General features: G+C 44.2%; 1 protein-coding gene across 2 annotated transcripts in view; it reads left to right on the top strand.

The window, feature by feature from the left end:
* The window catches only part of RNF207 (ring finger protein 207), an 80,370-nt gene that overhangs the window by 27,771 nt on the left and 35,895 nt on the right, over positions 1-16,704 (top strand). For both annotated transcript variants that reach the window (XM_083162990.1, XM_083162991.1), the window contains 4 exons: positions 13,010-13,082; positions 13,176-13,244; positions 13,355-13,423; positions 13,955-14,076. In XM_083162990.1, the coding sequence (XP_083019116.1) occupies positions 13,010-13,082; positions 13,176-13,244; positions 13,355-13,423; positions 13,955-14,076 (333 nt within the window). The remainder of the gene's footprint in view (positions 1-13,009; positions 13,083-13,175; positions 13,245-13,354; positions 13,424-13,954; positions 14,077-16,704) is intronic.

The raw sequence follows: 16,704 nt of genomic DNA, 5'->3' as shown, positions 1-16,704 counted from the left end.
GTATTTTCTGGGTGTTCCCTAGCAAACGCAGCTGTTCCTTGGCCGTCGGGGTCATAAATTAGTGAAATAAAATAAGATGTGAAATAATACAAGAGAAGAGCGGTCACTGATCACTCGCACTTGCTTCCTAAATAGACGGTAAGGAGTGGTGGTAATGTGGAGACGGAGGGGGGGTGGGGGGTGGGGGGGGGGGGTGGGGTGGTAGTAATCACTTCAAGGTCCGGCCAAGTAGATTGCGGACTCTTGAAGTAGTGTTTGAAAGAATAGAGGCTGGGACAAGTCCTGATTGGCAGCAGCTTTAACGACTGATTGAGGAGGCGATAAACTGGTGAGTTATAGGCCAAGAGAAGACGGTTGCAATAGCCAAGGCAAGAGATAAAGGGTTACTGTATAGATGTAGACAATGTCTTTGTCAACAGTCACTAGGTCGACCACTAATGGCACCAAAGAATGGTCGACATATGTCGACATTGACAGAAGGTCGACACAAGCTTTATTTCGACATGGACCTGGTTTACATGAATAAGGACGATACAAAAACGGAGGGTCAGGGAAAGAGGGAGGCAATCGCACAGGAGATAAATTTATTTCAAAAAGGATGACCCCTCAGAGGTGATAATGTGTTTTAATTCACATATACAGAAGAGGGTGTGCTACCACGGGACATCAGTTTTACTGAACACAGAGAATAGGAAGGTATGTCGCTGTGCGGTGCACCAAGAAGAAATGGTGTTTAAAATGTAACCTTTATTATAATTGGTTAAAATATAGCGAAATAAAAGACACAAAACATGAAAATACACATAGACATGGGTTTTTAACCCCTTCCTGACAGAGCTAGTTTTTGCGTTCCTGACAGAGCCATTTTTTTCAAATCTGACATGTCTCACTTAAGTGGGGATAACTTTTTTTTGCTTTTACTTATCCCAGTGATTTTGAGATTGTTTTTTCGTGACACATTGTACTTCAAGTTAGTGGTAAATTTTCGTCAATACAGTCTGTGTTTTTTTGTGAAAAATACCAAAATATCGTGAAAAAATGGAAAATTTAGCGATTTGCAAAATGTTAAATTTTCTGCTTGTGAGACAAATAATCTTACCACTCAAAATAGTGAATAACTAACATAGACCATATGTCTACTTTATGTTGACATCATTATTTCAACTTCCTTTTAATTTTTTGGGACACTAGGAGGCTTACAATATGAATAGCAAATTCTCAAATTTTCAAGAAAATTTCAAACACTGATTTTTTTAGGGACCAGTTCAGTTCTGATGTGACTTTGAGGGACTTGTATGTGAGACACCCCCATAAATGATGCCATTTCAAAAAACTGCACCCCTCACAGTATTCAAAACAGCATTTTGGAAGTTTGTTAACCCTTTAGGTGTTTCACAGGAATTAAAACAAAGTGTAGGTGAAATTTCAAAATTTCTTTTTTTTTGCAGATTTGCAATTTTAATACATTTTTCTAAGGAACACAGTACATTTTACTAGAGAAATGTGACTAAAAATTGATTCCCCCAATTCTTTTGTTTTCATAAATATCCTATATGTGGCCCTAGTGTGCACGGTGACCAAACCACAGGCTTCATAATAGAAGGAGCACCTACTTGATTTTGGAGCCTCCTTTTTATGAGATTATTTTTTAGGCACCATGTAGGTTTCTAGGCACCATAAGATGCTAAAAGTTAGGAACCCCCCCACAAGTGACCCCATTTTGCAAACTACACCCCTCAGGGAATTCATCTAGGGGTATAGTGTACATTTCAAACCCCCAGGGGTTTCACCAATTGTGGTACAACTGGGCAGTGAAAATGAAAAATTATTTTTTTTACACAAAAATGCAGTTCTGGCTCCAAATTTGTCATTTTCAGAAGGTATGAAGGAGACAAAGCACCCCAAAATCTGTGCCCCAATTTCTCCCGAGTACGGCAATGCCTCACATGTGACCAAAAAATACCAGTTGGGTGCATGGCAGGACTCAGAAGGGAAGGAGTGATTTTTGGATTTTGCAGCTCAGATTCTGGTGGAATTTTGGTGGGTGCTATGTCGCATTAGCAAGACCCCCCAAGCACCAATACAGTGGAACCCCCCCACAAGTCACCCCATTTTGAAAACTACACCCCTCAGGGAATTCATCTAGGGGTATAGTGTACATTTCAAACCCCCAGGGGTTTCACCAATTTTGATACAAGTGGGCAGTGAAAATGAAAAATTACATTTTTTTACACAAAAATGCAGTTCTGGCTCAAAATTTTTCATTTTCAGAAGGTATGAAGGAGAAAAAGCACCCCAAAATCTGTGCCCCAATTTCTCCCGAGTACGGCAATGCCTCACATGTGACCAAAAAATACCAGTTGGGTGCATGGCAGGACTCAGAAGGGAAGGAGTGATTTTTGGATTTTGCAGCACAGATTCTGGTGGAATGAATGGTGGGTGCTATGTTGCACCAATACAGTGGAACCCCCCCACAAGTCACCCCATTTTGCAAAGTACACCCCTCAGGGAATTCATCTAGGGGTATAGTGTACATTTCAAACCCCCAGGGGTTTCACCAATTTTGATACAAGTGGGCAGTGAAAATGAAAAATTACATTTTTTTACACAAAAATGCAGTTCTGGCTCACAATTTTTCATTTTCAGAAGGTATGAAGGAGAAAAAGCACCCCAAAATATGTGCCCCAATTTCTCCCGAGTACGGCAATGCCTCACATGTGACCAAAAAATACCAGTTGGGTGCATGGCAGGACTCAGAACGGAAGGAGTGATTTTTGGATTTTGCGGCTCAGATTCTGGTGGAATTTTGGTGGGTGCTATGTCGCATTAGCAAGACCCCCCAAGCACCAATACAGTGGAACCCCCCCACAAGTCACCCCATTTTGAAAACTACACCCCTCAGGGAATTCATCTAGGGGTATAGTGTACATTTCAAACCCCCAGGGGTTTCACCAATTTTGATACAAGTGGGCAGTGAAAATGAAAAATTACATTTTTTACACAAAAATGCAGTTCTGGCTCCAAATTTGTCATTTTCAGAAGGTATGAAGGAGACAAAGCACCCCAAAATCTGTGCCCCAATTTCTCCCGAGTACGGCAATGCCTCACATGTGACCAAAAAATACCAGTTGGGTGCATGGCAGGACTCAGAAGGGAAGGAGTGATTTTTGGATTTTGCAGCACAGATTCTGGTGGAATGAATGGTGGGTGCTATGTTGCACCAATACAGTGGAACCCCCCCACAAGTCACCCCATTTTGCAAAGTACACCCCTCAGGGAATTCATCTAGGGGTATAGTGTACATTTCAAACCCCCAGGGGTTTCACCAATTTTGATACAAGTGGGCAGTGAAAATGAAAAATTACATTTTTTTACACAAAAATGCAGTTCTGGCTCACAATTTTTCATTTTCAGAAGGTATGAAGGAGAAAAAGCACCCCAAAATCTGTGCCCCAATTTCTCCCGAGTACGGCAATGCCTCACATGTGACCAAAAAATACCAGTTGGGTGCATGGCAGGACTCAGAAGGGAAGGAGTGATTTTTGGATTTTGCAGCTCAGATTCTGGTGGAATTTTGGTGGGTGCTATGGCGCATTAGCAAGACCCCCCAAGCACCAATACAGTGGAACCCCCCCACAAGTCACCCCATTTTGAAAACTACACCCCTCAGGGAATTCATCTAGGGGTATAGTGTACATTTCAAACCCCCAGGGGTTTCACCAATTTTGATACAAGTGGGCAGTGAAAATGAAAAATTACATTTTTTACACAAAAATGCAGTTCTGGCTCCAAATTTGTCATTTTCAGAAGGTATGAAGGAGACAAAGCACCCCAAAATCTGTGCCCCAATTTCTCCCGAGTACGGCAATGCCTCACATGTGACCAAAAAATACCAGTTGGGTGCATGGCAGGACTCAGAAGGGAAGGAGTGATTTTTGGATTTTGCAGCTCAGATTCTGGTGGAATTTTGGTGGGTGCTATGTCGCATTAGCAAGACCCCCCAAGCACCAATACAGTGGAACCCCCCCACAAGTCACCCCATTTTGCAAACTACACCCCTCAGGGAATTCATCTAGGGGTATAGTGTACATTTCAAACCCCCAGGGGTTTCACCAATTTTGATACAAGTGGGCAGTGAACATGAAAAATTACATTTTTTACACAAAAATGCAGTTCTGGCTCCAAATTTGTCATTTTCAGAAGGTATGAAGGAGACAAAGCACCCCAAAATCTGTGCCCCAATTTCTCCCGAGTACGGCAATGCCTCACATGTGACCAAAAAATACCAGTTGGGTGCATGGCAGGACTCAGAAGGGAAGGAGTGATTTTTGGATTTTGCAGCTCAGATTCTGGTGGAATTTTGGTGGGTGCTATGTCGCATTAGCAAGACCCCCCAAGCACCAATACAGTGGAACCCCCCCACAAGTCACCCCATTTTGCAAACTACACCCCTCAGGGAATTCATCTAGGGGTATAGTGTACATTTCAAACCCCCAGGGGTTTCACCAATTTTGATACAAGTGGGCAGTGAACATGAAAAATTACATTTTTTACACAAAAATGCAGTTCTGGCTCAAAATTTTTCATTTTCAGAAGGTATGAAGGAGAAAAAGCACCCCAAAATCTGTGCCCCAATTTCTCCCGAGTACGGCAATGCCTCACATGTGACCAAAAAATACCAGTTGGGTGCATGGCAGGACTCAGAAGGGAAGGAGTGATTTTGGGATTTTGCAGCACAGATTCTGGTGGAATGAATGGTGGGTGCTATGTTGCACCAATACAGTGGAACCCCCCCACAAGTCACCTCATTTTGCAAACTACACCCCTCAGGGAATTCATCTAGGGGTATAGTGTACATTTCAAACCCCCAGGGGTTTCACCAATTTTGATACAAGTGGGCAGTGAAAATGAAAAATTACATTTTTTTACACAAAAATGCAGTTCTGGCTCAAAATTTTTCATTTTCACAAGGAATGAAGGAGACAAAGCACCCCAAAATCTGTGCCCCAATTTCTCCCGAGTACGGCAATGCCTCATGTGTGACCAAAAAGTGGCAGGACTCAGAAGGGAAGGAGTGATATTTGGATTTTGCAGCACAAATTCTGGTGGAATGATGGTGGGTGCTATGTCGCATTAGCAAGACCCCCCAAGCACCAATACAGTGGAACCCCCCACAAGTGACCCCATTTTGCAAACTACACCCCTCAGGGAATTCATCTAGGGGTATAATGTACATTTCAAACCCCCAGGGGTTTCACCAATTTTGATACAACTGGGCAAAATTACATTTTTTTACACAAAAATGCAGTTCTGGCTCAAAATTTTTCATTTTCACAAGGTTTGAAGGAGAAAAAGCACCCCAAAATATATGCCCCAATTTCTCCCGAGTATGGCAATGCCTCATATGTGACCAAAAAATACCAGTTGGGTGCATGGCAGGACTCAGAAGGGAAGGAGTGATTTTTGGATTTTGCGGCTCAGATTCAGGTGGAATGAATGGTGGGTGCTATGTGGCATTAGCAAGACCCCCGATGCACGGTGAATTGATGGACCTAATAATCCATAGATGTGTGGTATATTTTAAAACACTCCTTTATGCAAAGGCCGGGTTTGTCAGGGCAAGTTTCACAGTGGAAAATAGTTTCCTTTCTTATTCCCCTTTTATAACAAACTTTGCACCTTTTTTGTGTCCTGCCCTTTTTTGCAGTGGAGGGGATTTCGTTGGGAAAATGCTGCCCTGGTACAATACGGGGGCCAGTACTAGAAGTACTGGGGCCCTCTGCCTGCTGGTTCCCAAATATCAGGCCCTTTATGACTTCCTCTTGAAAGTGCATAAATGTCCCCCTCTGGCCGGTAGAACGGAATAGCACGTAAGCGTTATACAGTGCCATCTGGATGATATACACGGCCAGCTTCTTGTACCAGATTTTTGTTTTCCGCAGGGCACTGTACGGCTTCAGTACCTGATCTGAAAGATCCACTCCGCCCATGTACCTATTGTAATCCAGGATACAATTAGGTTTTGAGGTGTGGGTACTGGTACCTCGTACAGGGACGGAGGTGGTACTGTCTCCGTGAATTGTTGTCAGTATAAGGACATCCCTCTTGTCCTTATATTTGACCAACAACATATTTTCAGTGCATATTCCCCTGCTTTCACCCCTTCTCATTACTTGGGCAATGTGCGTTTTTGGGAGGCCTCTTTGGTTCTTGCGCACAGTACCGCAAGCTGCTGTACCTCTTGAACCAAGGGCCTTAAACAGGGGGATGCTAGTGTAAAAGTTATCCACATAGAGGTGATAACCTTTATCCAGGAAGGGGTGCACTAAATCCCAGACAATTTTTCCACTAACACCTACGAGGGAGGGGGGGCATTCTGGCGGTTCAATACTTGAATCCTTCCCTTCATATACCCTAAACCTGTGGGTGTACCCTGAGGTGCTTTCACACAGTTTATACAATTTTATGCCATACCTTGCCCTCTTATTGGGAAGGTACTGGCGGAATTTAACCCTTCCTTTAAAATGTAAAAGGGACTCGTCCACACAAATGAATTGTTGGGGGATGTACATCTCCTCAAATTTGGCGCTGAAATGATCAATGACCGGCCTGACTTTGAATAGCCGGTCAAAGGTGGGATCATCTCTGGGTGGGCACTGTGCATTATCGCTGTAATGCAGAAATTTAAGGATCATCTCAAAACGAGTCCGGGTCATGGCCATACGGTAAAATGGGGTGCTGTACAGAACATCTGTACTCCAATATTGCCTAATTTCTGGCTTTTTTACTATGCCCATATGAAACACCAGACCCCAAAACGCCATCATCTCTACTGCATCTACAGGGGTCCACCTAGCAAATGATGACGTGGGGTTTTGAGCAATAAACTGCTGGGCATATAAATTAGTTTGGTCCACCATTAAATTTATAAAATCATCAGAGAAAAATAATTTGAAGAAGTCAATTTCTCTGAGACCTGTGGAATCAAATTGGATTCCTGGGATGGCCAAAAACTCAGGAACCTGGGGCTCAAAATTGGCTGGTGGTGGGATCCATACGGGATCAATCATTGGGGGGGGGGTCTCAGCTGCTCTACGGGGGCGTCTTTGAGGGGGTCCCTCATCACTAGAGGAGGAAGATGAGGTTAACACAAATCCTTCAAATTCCCCGCTTGCATCACTGTCTGTGTCACTGTCAGAGGCAAGCATGGCATATGCCTCCTCCGCTGAGTACATTCTTCTGGATGACTGGGATGACATTTGGGATGACCTTTGGGATGCCATTTTTATTTTTGTGTTTGTGGTTGTGAAATGTTTCAACACGTGTATAGTGTAGGGGGGGTACAAACTTTATTTCAACCAGGTAGTGTGTATGTAGTGCAGAAAAAAAAAAAAAAAAAAAGGTCCTGCACCAAAAATTGAGCACAGATGTTAGTCAGTAACGACCGTCACTGAACAGCGCTCAAAGGCAACAGGAATTTATTAAAAAAAAAAAAAAAAAAAAAGGTCCTGCACCAAAAATTGAGCACAGATGTTAGTCAGTAACGACCGTCACTGAACAGCGCTCAAAGGCAACAGGAATTTATTAAAAAAAAAAAAAAAAAAATCAACCCTGTGCCGAAAAAGCTGATCAGTGATGTACGTCACTGATCAGCGCACAGTGGCCACAGGACACCCACAAAATCACAGTGTGTGTAAAAATACCCACAGCACCCTCAAAAAAAAAAAAAAAGGTGAGGGGCAGCAGGTGCACAACCTTTGGTGCAACTGGCAGGTATATATTTCCTGCAGACACAAAATATAGCACTCTATCACTCTCTGTCACTCTCTCTCTCTATCTCTCACTATCTATCACTCTATGACACTGCAGCACTGACAGGAATTTAAAAAACAAACCCCTGCACCCCCAAAAAAGTTGCTGATCACCTCAGATATAGTGATCAGCACAAAAGGCGGGGGCAGCAGACACAAAATTTAGCACTCTCTATCACTCTCTCTCTCTATCTCTCACTATCTATCACTCTATGACACTGCAGCACTGACAGGAATTTACAAACCCCTGCACCCCCAAAAAAGTTGCTGATCACCTCAGATATAGTGATCAGCACAAAAGGCGGGGGCAGCAGACACAAAATTTAGCACTCTCTATCACTCTCTCTCTCTATCTCTCTATCTCTCACTATCTATCACTCTATGACACTGCAGCAAACCCCTGCACCCCCAAAAAAGTTGCTGATCACCTCAGATATAGTGATCAGCACAAAAGGGGGGGCAGCAGTCAGTTATATAAAAAATATATATCACAATCTGTCACTATCTCTCTATCTCTCTCTCTCTCTCTATCTCTCTCTCTATCTATAACTCTATTACACTGCAGCAAAATATAGCACTCTCTGTCACTAGGCCTCTCTATCTCTCTCTATCTCTCTCTATCTCTCTCTATCTCTCTCTATCTCTCTCTCTCTAGCTAACTGCAGCAGCACAACACAGCACAACACAGCACAACACAAGTAGCAAGATCCAGGCAAGTAATCAGGTAAGTATTTTGCACGGTTTGCACGGATCAGGTCAGTATACTGCGGCAGCCAGGCACGGTGACCACACTGCACGCAATTCCAGACCGGAATGGCGTCTGCAGTGCAGTCACCGTTAGTTTAAACCCCCCTCCATGGCTGTGATTGGTCCGTCGGTCCGACGAACCAATCACGGCCTTTGGGGGCGGGCGGGGTGAGGTGGGGTGACACCAGTGTCACCCTTACACCCCACGGTGATTGGTGCTGTACTTTACAGCACCAATCACCTCCGATCCCGTGTCACCGGCGAACGTTATTCGCCGGTGACACAGAAAACGCTGTAATTGGCTGTTCACACTGAACAGCCAATCACAGTGATCGGCGACGGGGGGGCGGCATCGCAGCCCCCCCCCGGGCACGCAGGGACATGTCTGCTGTCAGGGACAGCAGACATTGTCCCTCTGTCACTGCGTCTCTAGACGCAGTGACAGTTTTCAGCCATGACGTATATATACGTCATGTGTCGGGAAGTACTTCCCGACCATGACGTATATATACGTCAAATGTCGGGAAGGGGTTAAAAAAGGGTGTTAGATTACCCTTACGACGTGGGACCCCTCACTCCTAATATGAATAATACAGTATAGGTCCCTAAGATCAGTCTAGTTTATAAATTTTACCAATAGTAATCTAATTAGCGGCGGTGTAATGAGCTACTAAGGTTGCACATCAATTATTTAATTCTCTCTCGTGTGTAAGATAATTTACACTTATAAATTTTGTGGTGGCAAACAATTAGTAGTTAATGGAACAAGTATATGGTTCAAAATTCCATAATGAGCAGATATGCACTGGGGATAACCGCTATCTAACCAATAGTGTATTGTCTGTGCACATCTATCATATACTGTCCGGCATATAATTTACTGCCGCTTGCAGTCGTGTCCCCCGGAGTACGGTGCGCCTGTTGAGACGCACTGTCTCCCACTGTAGGACACGGGTTCAGCGGTCTTACACTGTCAGTTCAGCGAGGTGCACAGAGCAACCAACGGGCTGCTAGCTACACCGGCGTCTCACCGCTCACCGCCGTGGGTCCCGGAGCACGGTGCGCCTGGTGGTGACGCGCCGTCTCACTAGGTAGGACACGGGTGCAGCGGTAACGCGCTTGCAACTGGCAGAGTGCACAACACAGCCAACGGGCTGCGAGCTACACGCGCCGCTCGATATACGGTATTTAAACTAGACAGATCAAAAATGGGTACATTTCAATGAGGGTAGGGGAGTGGGGGTAGCCCACGAAGTGTACGGTCGGCGTACGCTTCGCTAATGAGCTTCGTCAGGACCAACCTGGGTGGTACCTGGAAGCTCTTTAAATACCTGTAGGCTCATGAATATGGTAATCGTTATGACCGTTCATTGGTCAATTTGGCTGTCACTCAAACTAGCTATATCGCTACAATGGATGCTTGTTATCTTCAGTGTAATTGTGCAATCTATTGGATGTGGGCACGAACAGGAAAATATCCGATAGATCACAACATCTAATCAACAATAATACATACATATAGAATAATTTTGTTGATGCAAAGATTAATATTTATAATGCAAAGGATTGTTTGGAACAGAGAAAAAAGAGATATTCTTTTGAATAAAATTGCGAAGGGATTTAAATTACGCATGTAATTATAAGTGTGGACTGACCATATGTATATGGATTATGTTGGTTAAATCAAAATAAGGAATATAATTATAAAAAAGTGCATGGAGCGTGTGTTCAAAACCAAAACCAAAATTGCGTGCAGAAACGGAAAGAAAGTGAAAAAGAATAATAATGATGGTGTTTAATCTTAATTAATATTTCGATTTGATATTGTTAAAATAATATAGGTAGTGACCCCATAGAAAATGAGGTTAGTACAATAATAGTGCACAAATATTACGAGTGCATTTATCAAATATGTGTAGTGTGAGTATCCTATTCCACACAAAAAACGAAGTATGGAGATCAAGTGTGATGGTGTGGTCCAGAATATTGTCCACCTGTCTGTACACATCACTACCCCTTATCCCCCGATTCGCGGATACGTGTGATATATTTAGACGTGGGGTACGTGTGTCTAAATATATCACACGTATCCGCGAATCGGGGGATAAGGGGTAGTGATGTGTACAGACAGGTGGACAATATTCTGGACCACACCATCACACTTGATCTCCATACTTCGTTTTTTGTGTGGAATAGGATACTCACACTACACATATTTGATAAATGCACTCGTAATATTTGTGCACTATTATTGTACTAACCTCATTTTCTATGGGGTCACTACCTATATTATTTTAACAATATCAAATCGAAATATTAATTAAGATTAAACACCATCATTATTATTCTTTTTCACTTTCTTTCCGTTTCTGCACGCAATTTTGGTTTTGAACACACGCTCCATGCACTTTTTTATAATTATATTCCTTATTTTGATTTAACCAACATAATCCATATACATATGGTCAGTCCACACTTATAATTACATGCGTAATTAAATCCCTTCGCAATTTTATTCAAAAGAATATCTCTTTTTTCTCTGTTCCAAACAATCCTTTGCATTATAAATATTAATCTTTGCATCAACAAAATTATTCTATATGTATGTATTATTGTTGATTAGATGTTGTGATCTATCGGATATTTTCCTGTTCGTGCCCACATCCAATAGATTGCACAATTACACTGAAGATAACAAGCATCCATTGTAGCGATATAGCTAGTTTGAGTGACAGCCAAATTGACCAATGAACGGTCATAACGATTACCATATTCATGAGCCTACAGGTATTTAAAGAGCTTCCAGGTACCACCCAGGTTGGTCCTGACGAAGCTCATTAGCGAAGCGTACGCCGACCGAACACTTCGTGGGCTACCCCCACTCCCCTACCCTCATTGAAATGTACCCATTTTTGATCTGTCTAGTTTAAATACCGTATATCGAGCGGCGCGTGTAGCTCGCAGCCCGTTGGCTGTGTTGTGCACTCTGCCAGTTGCAAGCGCGTTACCGCTGCACCCGTGTCCTACCTAGTGAGACGGCGCGTCACCACCAGGCGCACCGTGCTCCGGGACCCACGGCGGTGAGCGGTGAGACGCCGGTGTAGCTAGCAGCCCGTTGGTTGCTCTGTGCACCTCGCTGAACTGACAGTGTAAGACCGCTGAACCCGTGTCCTACAGTGGGAGACAGTGCGTCTCAACAGGCGCACCGTACTCCGGGGGACACGACTGCAAGCGGCAGTAAATTATATGCCGGACAGTATATGATAGATGTGCACAGACAATACACTATTGGTTAGATAGCGGTTATCCCCAGTGCATATCTGCTCATTATGGAATTTTGAACCATATACTTGTTCCATTAACTACTAATTGTTTGCCACCACAAAATTTATAAGTGTAAATTATCTTACACACGAGAGAGAATTAAATAATTGATGTGCAACCTTAGTAGCTCATTACACCGCCGCTAATTAGATTACTATTGGTAAAATTTATAAACTAGACTGATCTTAGGGACCTATACTGTATTATTCATATTAGGAGTGAGGGGTCCCACGTCGTAAGGGTAATCTAACACCCTTTTTTAAAAACCCATGTCTATGTGTATTTTCATGTTTTGTGTCTTTTATTTCGCTATATTTTAACCAATTATAATAAAGGTTACATTTTAAACACCATTTCTTCTTGGTGCACCGCACAGCGACATACCTTCCTATTCTCTGTGATGAATAAGGACGACATGCGTTTTTCACTTTTTTTGTACCTATGTCGACATGGACACCGTATAAGTGCTCCGCGTCCCCTTGCATGGTGCTCGGCACACCATAATATTCTCACTCTATGCCCACTCGGCTAGTACAGTATGAAAAAAAAAAAAGATATTTAATAAAAAAAAGAAAAGTAAAATTCATGTCGACCTTATTCAGGTCGACCATGTCAACCTTAAGCTTGTGTCGGCCTTCTGTCAATATCAACCTAGGGTATGTCGACCATTCTTAGGTGCTGACCTAGTCACTGTTGACCATTAGTGGTCAACCTAGTGACTGTCGACCTAGACATTGTCGACGCAGGGACCGGATACCGAGATAAGAACGGAGCAGGAGTTTGTTAGTGTAGGGATGAGAGTTTCTGCCCTCCTGTCATTCCAGTGAGGTCGCCAGGGAGATGGATTTTCAGGAGATTTCACCGGAACGGCGGTGCCACTGTCAGTGGGTATAGACTAGAGCCATGGCATGTGGTGTAGTCTATTCTGGGTGCAGGGCCCTTCTTATCCGATGGTCCCTTATATCCCACACAGTCTGAACCCATTATAGATAGACCACTGCTACTATGTGTACTAAGCTGGAATATGCAAGCAGACCAATGGCTCCCCGTGCAAATGACAATCCATCAAATAAGTAGGCTTGTCCTTTATTTATTAATGCATTTGTCACTTTGTCCTGTGCTTCAAGTCAGTATGAAGAGAAGGAGAAAGCTTTTAAAGATCAACTGTCTCACCTGGCGTCCCTCCTGCCCACGCTGCAGGTAAGAGGGTTGTATAATGGCTCGGATCTGTCGCCTACACACAGAGGCACCATCAGCTGCACAACTTGCCCACTGTATTTTCCTTTTCTCCAGGTCCACCTGGTCACCTGCTCTGCTTTCCTGAGCTCCGCTAACAAGGCTGAGTTCCTAGATTTAGGATATGTAAGTATATTCAAATCTTGCCCGTTGTATTTTAAAGTTCCCAGTAAAGTGATGTGTACTGTGACCTCATCAGTGACAGGTGAAATAATGACATCACCATCTCTTCTCAGCAACTGATGGAACGGCTTCAGAAAATCGTGAAGCTTCCTCACCGCTTGCGCCCGTCACAGAGCAGTAAGGTAAATATTTTAGACTGTTTTGTCTTCCTTTTCATGACAAGATTTTATTAAGACCAGCCAGTGGGCCAGTAGCATTAGCCCGGCAGACCAAATGGTGGCTTGGTGACCCCAGCGCCTGTTTATGCAGATTCCATGCGGTCATTCCATCCTCATACCGATCTGCTGAAAATGCACCTCTAAAAACCGATCTGCTGAAAATGCCCCTCTAAAAATGGCCGCCGTCTAGAAGGAGACCGATGCTAGAGGTCCAACTGGACCTCTAGCATTTGTCAGGAAAGCACAGTGGGCACCATGTTAAGTGCTGACACTGCCAGTGTGCATTAAACCACTGACTATGAAGCTGACAATTATAATGTATGAGGGGAGGAGGCCAAGAAGTTTTTTAGGCAGGGGGATGCAAAATGTATAGTTATGCCACTGTCTTATTATTTCTTTTCTTGTGCAGATTATTTCATTTGCTCTGTATTGTTCATTATTGAATTCTGATCATTCAGATACATGGACAGTAACTGGTTTTTATCTGAATTGCAGATCAATACAGATTACGGAGCGGAGTTTGTGCGGTGCCTAGAACCCCTGCTGATGTTAAACCTGCGCTGGGCTGCCAGTATGGGTGGCACTTGTGGGGCACCAGGACATGGAAATGGCAGCATGTAAGTCTTACAAATTGTCTTTCTGTATTGTCGACCTAAGCTTGTGTCGACCATCTCACCCTGTCAACCTTAGCCATGTCGACCTTGAGTGGTCGCCTCTATGACCCTTATAAACAATGAATTGTTACTATGGATACATTTTTGGTCATAAGGTCATGCTAAACTGCATTGGTTTTTCAATTGTTCCATTTTATGTATTTTTGTGTTACTTTATATATCTACATTTATTCTGTAGGTTTCTTAATATGTATCCTTTACTATAATAAGGGACGTTCTTCCATGTATTCTATTCTATAGTTCTATAGTTCTATACCTATCTATCACTTGCAGTTTCATTTTTCTATATGGTGCCTGTCAAGCTTTATAGATTTTATAAAATAAAAGTTGGTACTTGTTTCCTAGCACGGCGCCAGCGACTTTAATTGTATCCATCGGGTCCGAAAAAAATCGGGTCGATCGCATCACATGCAACCAAATCGCATGCGATGCGATAGACCCGATTTTTACATTTGAACCAATGTAACATGGTCCCTGAGACCCGATTTTACATTGGACCCAATGTTAAATGCCCCCCAGACCCCAATTTTCATTGCATAACCACCCTGATGGGTCAAATGCCCCCCCCATTGTTAACGCCACCCCACGCGAGGGGCGGCGGTACATGTCCTCCGACCTTTTCATACCCCCACTATCCACATAGGCGTGGAGTTGATTTAATATAGTGTGGCGAGCGCAGCGAGCCACCGAGCCCGAAGCGTGGCGAACGGACGCGCATGTTTACACAGGTATTACGCATCCCCTCGCGGGGCTCACCACGCTTCGGGCTCGGTGGCTCGCTGCGCTCGCCACACTATATTAAATCAACTCCACGCCGACGTGGATAGGGGGGTATGAAAAGGTCGGAGGACGCGTACCGTCGCCCCTCGTAGGCACGCTGCGCCCGCCACGCTTCAGGTTGGCGTTCATCATGGGGTGGCGTTAAAAATGGGGGGGCGTTTCACATACAAATTACCCATCAGGGTGGGTATACAATCAAAAATCGGGTATGGTGGGTCATTTAACATTGTTCCCTATGTAAAATCAGGTCCATCGCATTGGTCGCATTGTGTGCCATTATAATGGCATACAATGGACCCGATTTTACATAGGAATTTAACATTGAATACAATGCATAAAATGTTAAATCGCGTCGGTCGCATCACATGCCATTATAATGGCATGCGATGGACCCGATTTTCTAATTGTCGGGAAAGGTTAAAAAAAAGCCTGAAATCGCGTCGGTCGGATCCCATCGCATACCTTAACTTAAGGTATGCAATGGGATCCGATGGGCGCCGTACTAGGAAACAAGTACCTAAAAGTTTTATTATTCCTCTGTATGCCTCAGGACTCCCCTACAATAGAGTCTTTGCTTCTCTGCCCCCTTTATATTACTCAGTACGTTGAGGCTGGTTGGCCTGTACAGGAAATTCCTTCTCTAAAGTATCTTCTATTGTCTGACTCAGAGGGGGTGGGATTCCGATTTGGTTGCTAAGGAAGGATGGTTTAAGTCCTACACACGCACTGGAGCTGCACTACGCATGTGCCACAATGATCATGTGACTGCAGCAGCAGTACGGTTCTAGGCTCAACTTTGAAGACAGGCTGCTGGTGTCCGGGAGCAGTGATGGGGACCAGTGATGGGGAGCATTGGAGAAACCGGGCCGCATGTCGCCTAATTCCACTTTGTACACAAATGCAATTGCTGATGTTAACAAGTGAAGCTGACGCCTGGGAATGAAAAATAAAAGCCCACCGGAGCCATCGGAAACTCATTCGTAAATTGCGTACACATTTGCAGCCTATACGCAAAAATGAGGAACATCGGGTCTAAAGGGTTGGTCTATGGCTAAACAAATCAGTGGCGGTTTTAAGCTATGGGCTGCAGCCCCCCCCCAGGTAAAATCCGGCACCGTGTGCAGCCAGATGTAATCTGTGAGACTGCACTGGCTTCACTGTGACTGGCAGTGACTTCCTATTGAAAGTCCAACCTGCCAGTCAATCAAGGCTGTCCCATTGGGAGGTGTTCCCTCTCCCCGGGATGCCTCTCTATGCGCAGCTTCGGGGCAGCCCCTCAAATGGGTTCTGCGCATGTGCAGTACTGCAGACAATTCTGTGCATGCGTCAGACCCGGATGTCAATACAATTCTACAGGTCTGCTCCCGAAGCAGCCCCATAGAGGCTGGGGCCAGCACATGTGCAGTACCAAAGAGGCTACTGTGCATACGACGGTCTCGCGGCGGTGATCAGGACAAGAAGATGGAGGTGGCGGTGGGGACCTGCAGGGACCAGCAGCGGTGGCACTAGAGGGGGGAAGGGGCATCTTGACAGCCCCTCTCCTCCAAAAGGTAAGAGGTCATTGTCCAATGGGAAGCAATGTTGTGCCGTACAAGTAAAGCCCAAACCGGCTTGTTAGTAATAGCCAGGATTTACAGGTGTCCAAACCGTTTCTTCAGCAACTCACAGGAAAATCTGTAATGTTGGAGTTCTGTAATTCTCGGCGTCCACGCACATCGCTGAGATTTGATTTGTCCCTTTTTAGTAAACTTTCAAAGGTAATTTGTTCATTATATGCTATGCTGCGTGTCT

Source organism: Crinia signifera, chromosome 19, assembly GCF_055691185.1.
Source record: "Crinia signifera chromosome 19, ASM5569118v1, whole genome shotgun sequence".
Classification (NCBI taxonomy): Eukaryota; Metazoa; Chordata; class Amphibia; order Anura; family Myobatrachidae; genus Crinia; species Crinia signifera.
The sequence above is the reverse complement of the archived record's forward strand: the minus strand, read 5'-3'. Positions and strand labels throughout refer to the sequence as shown.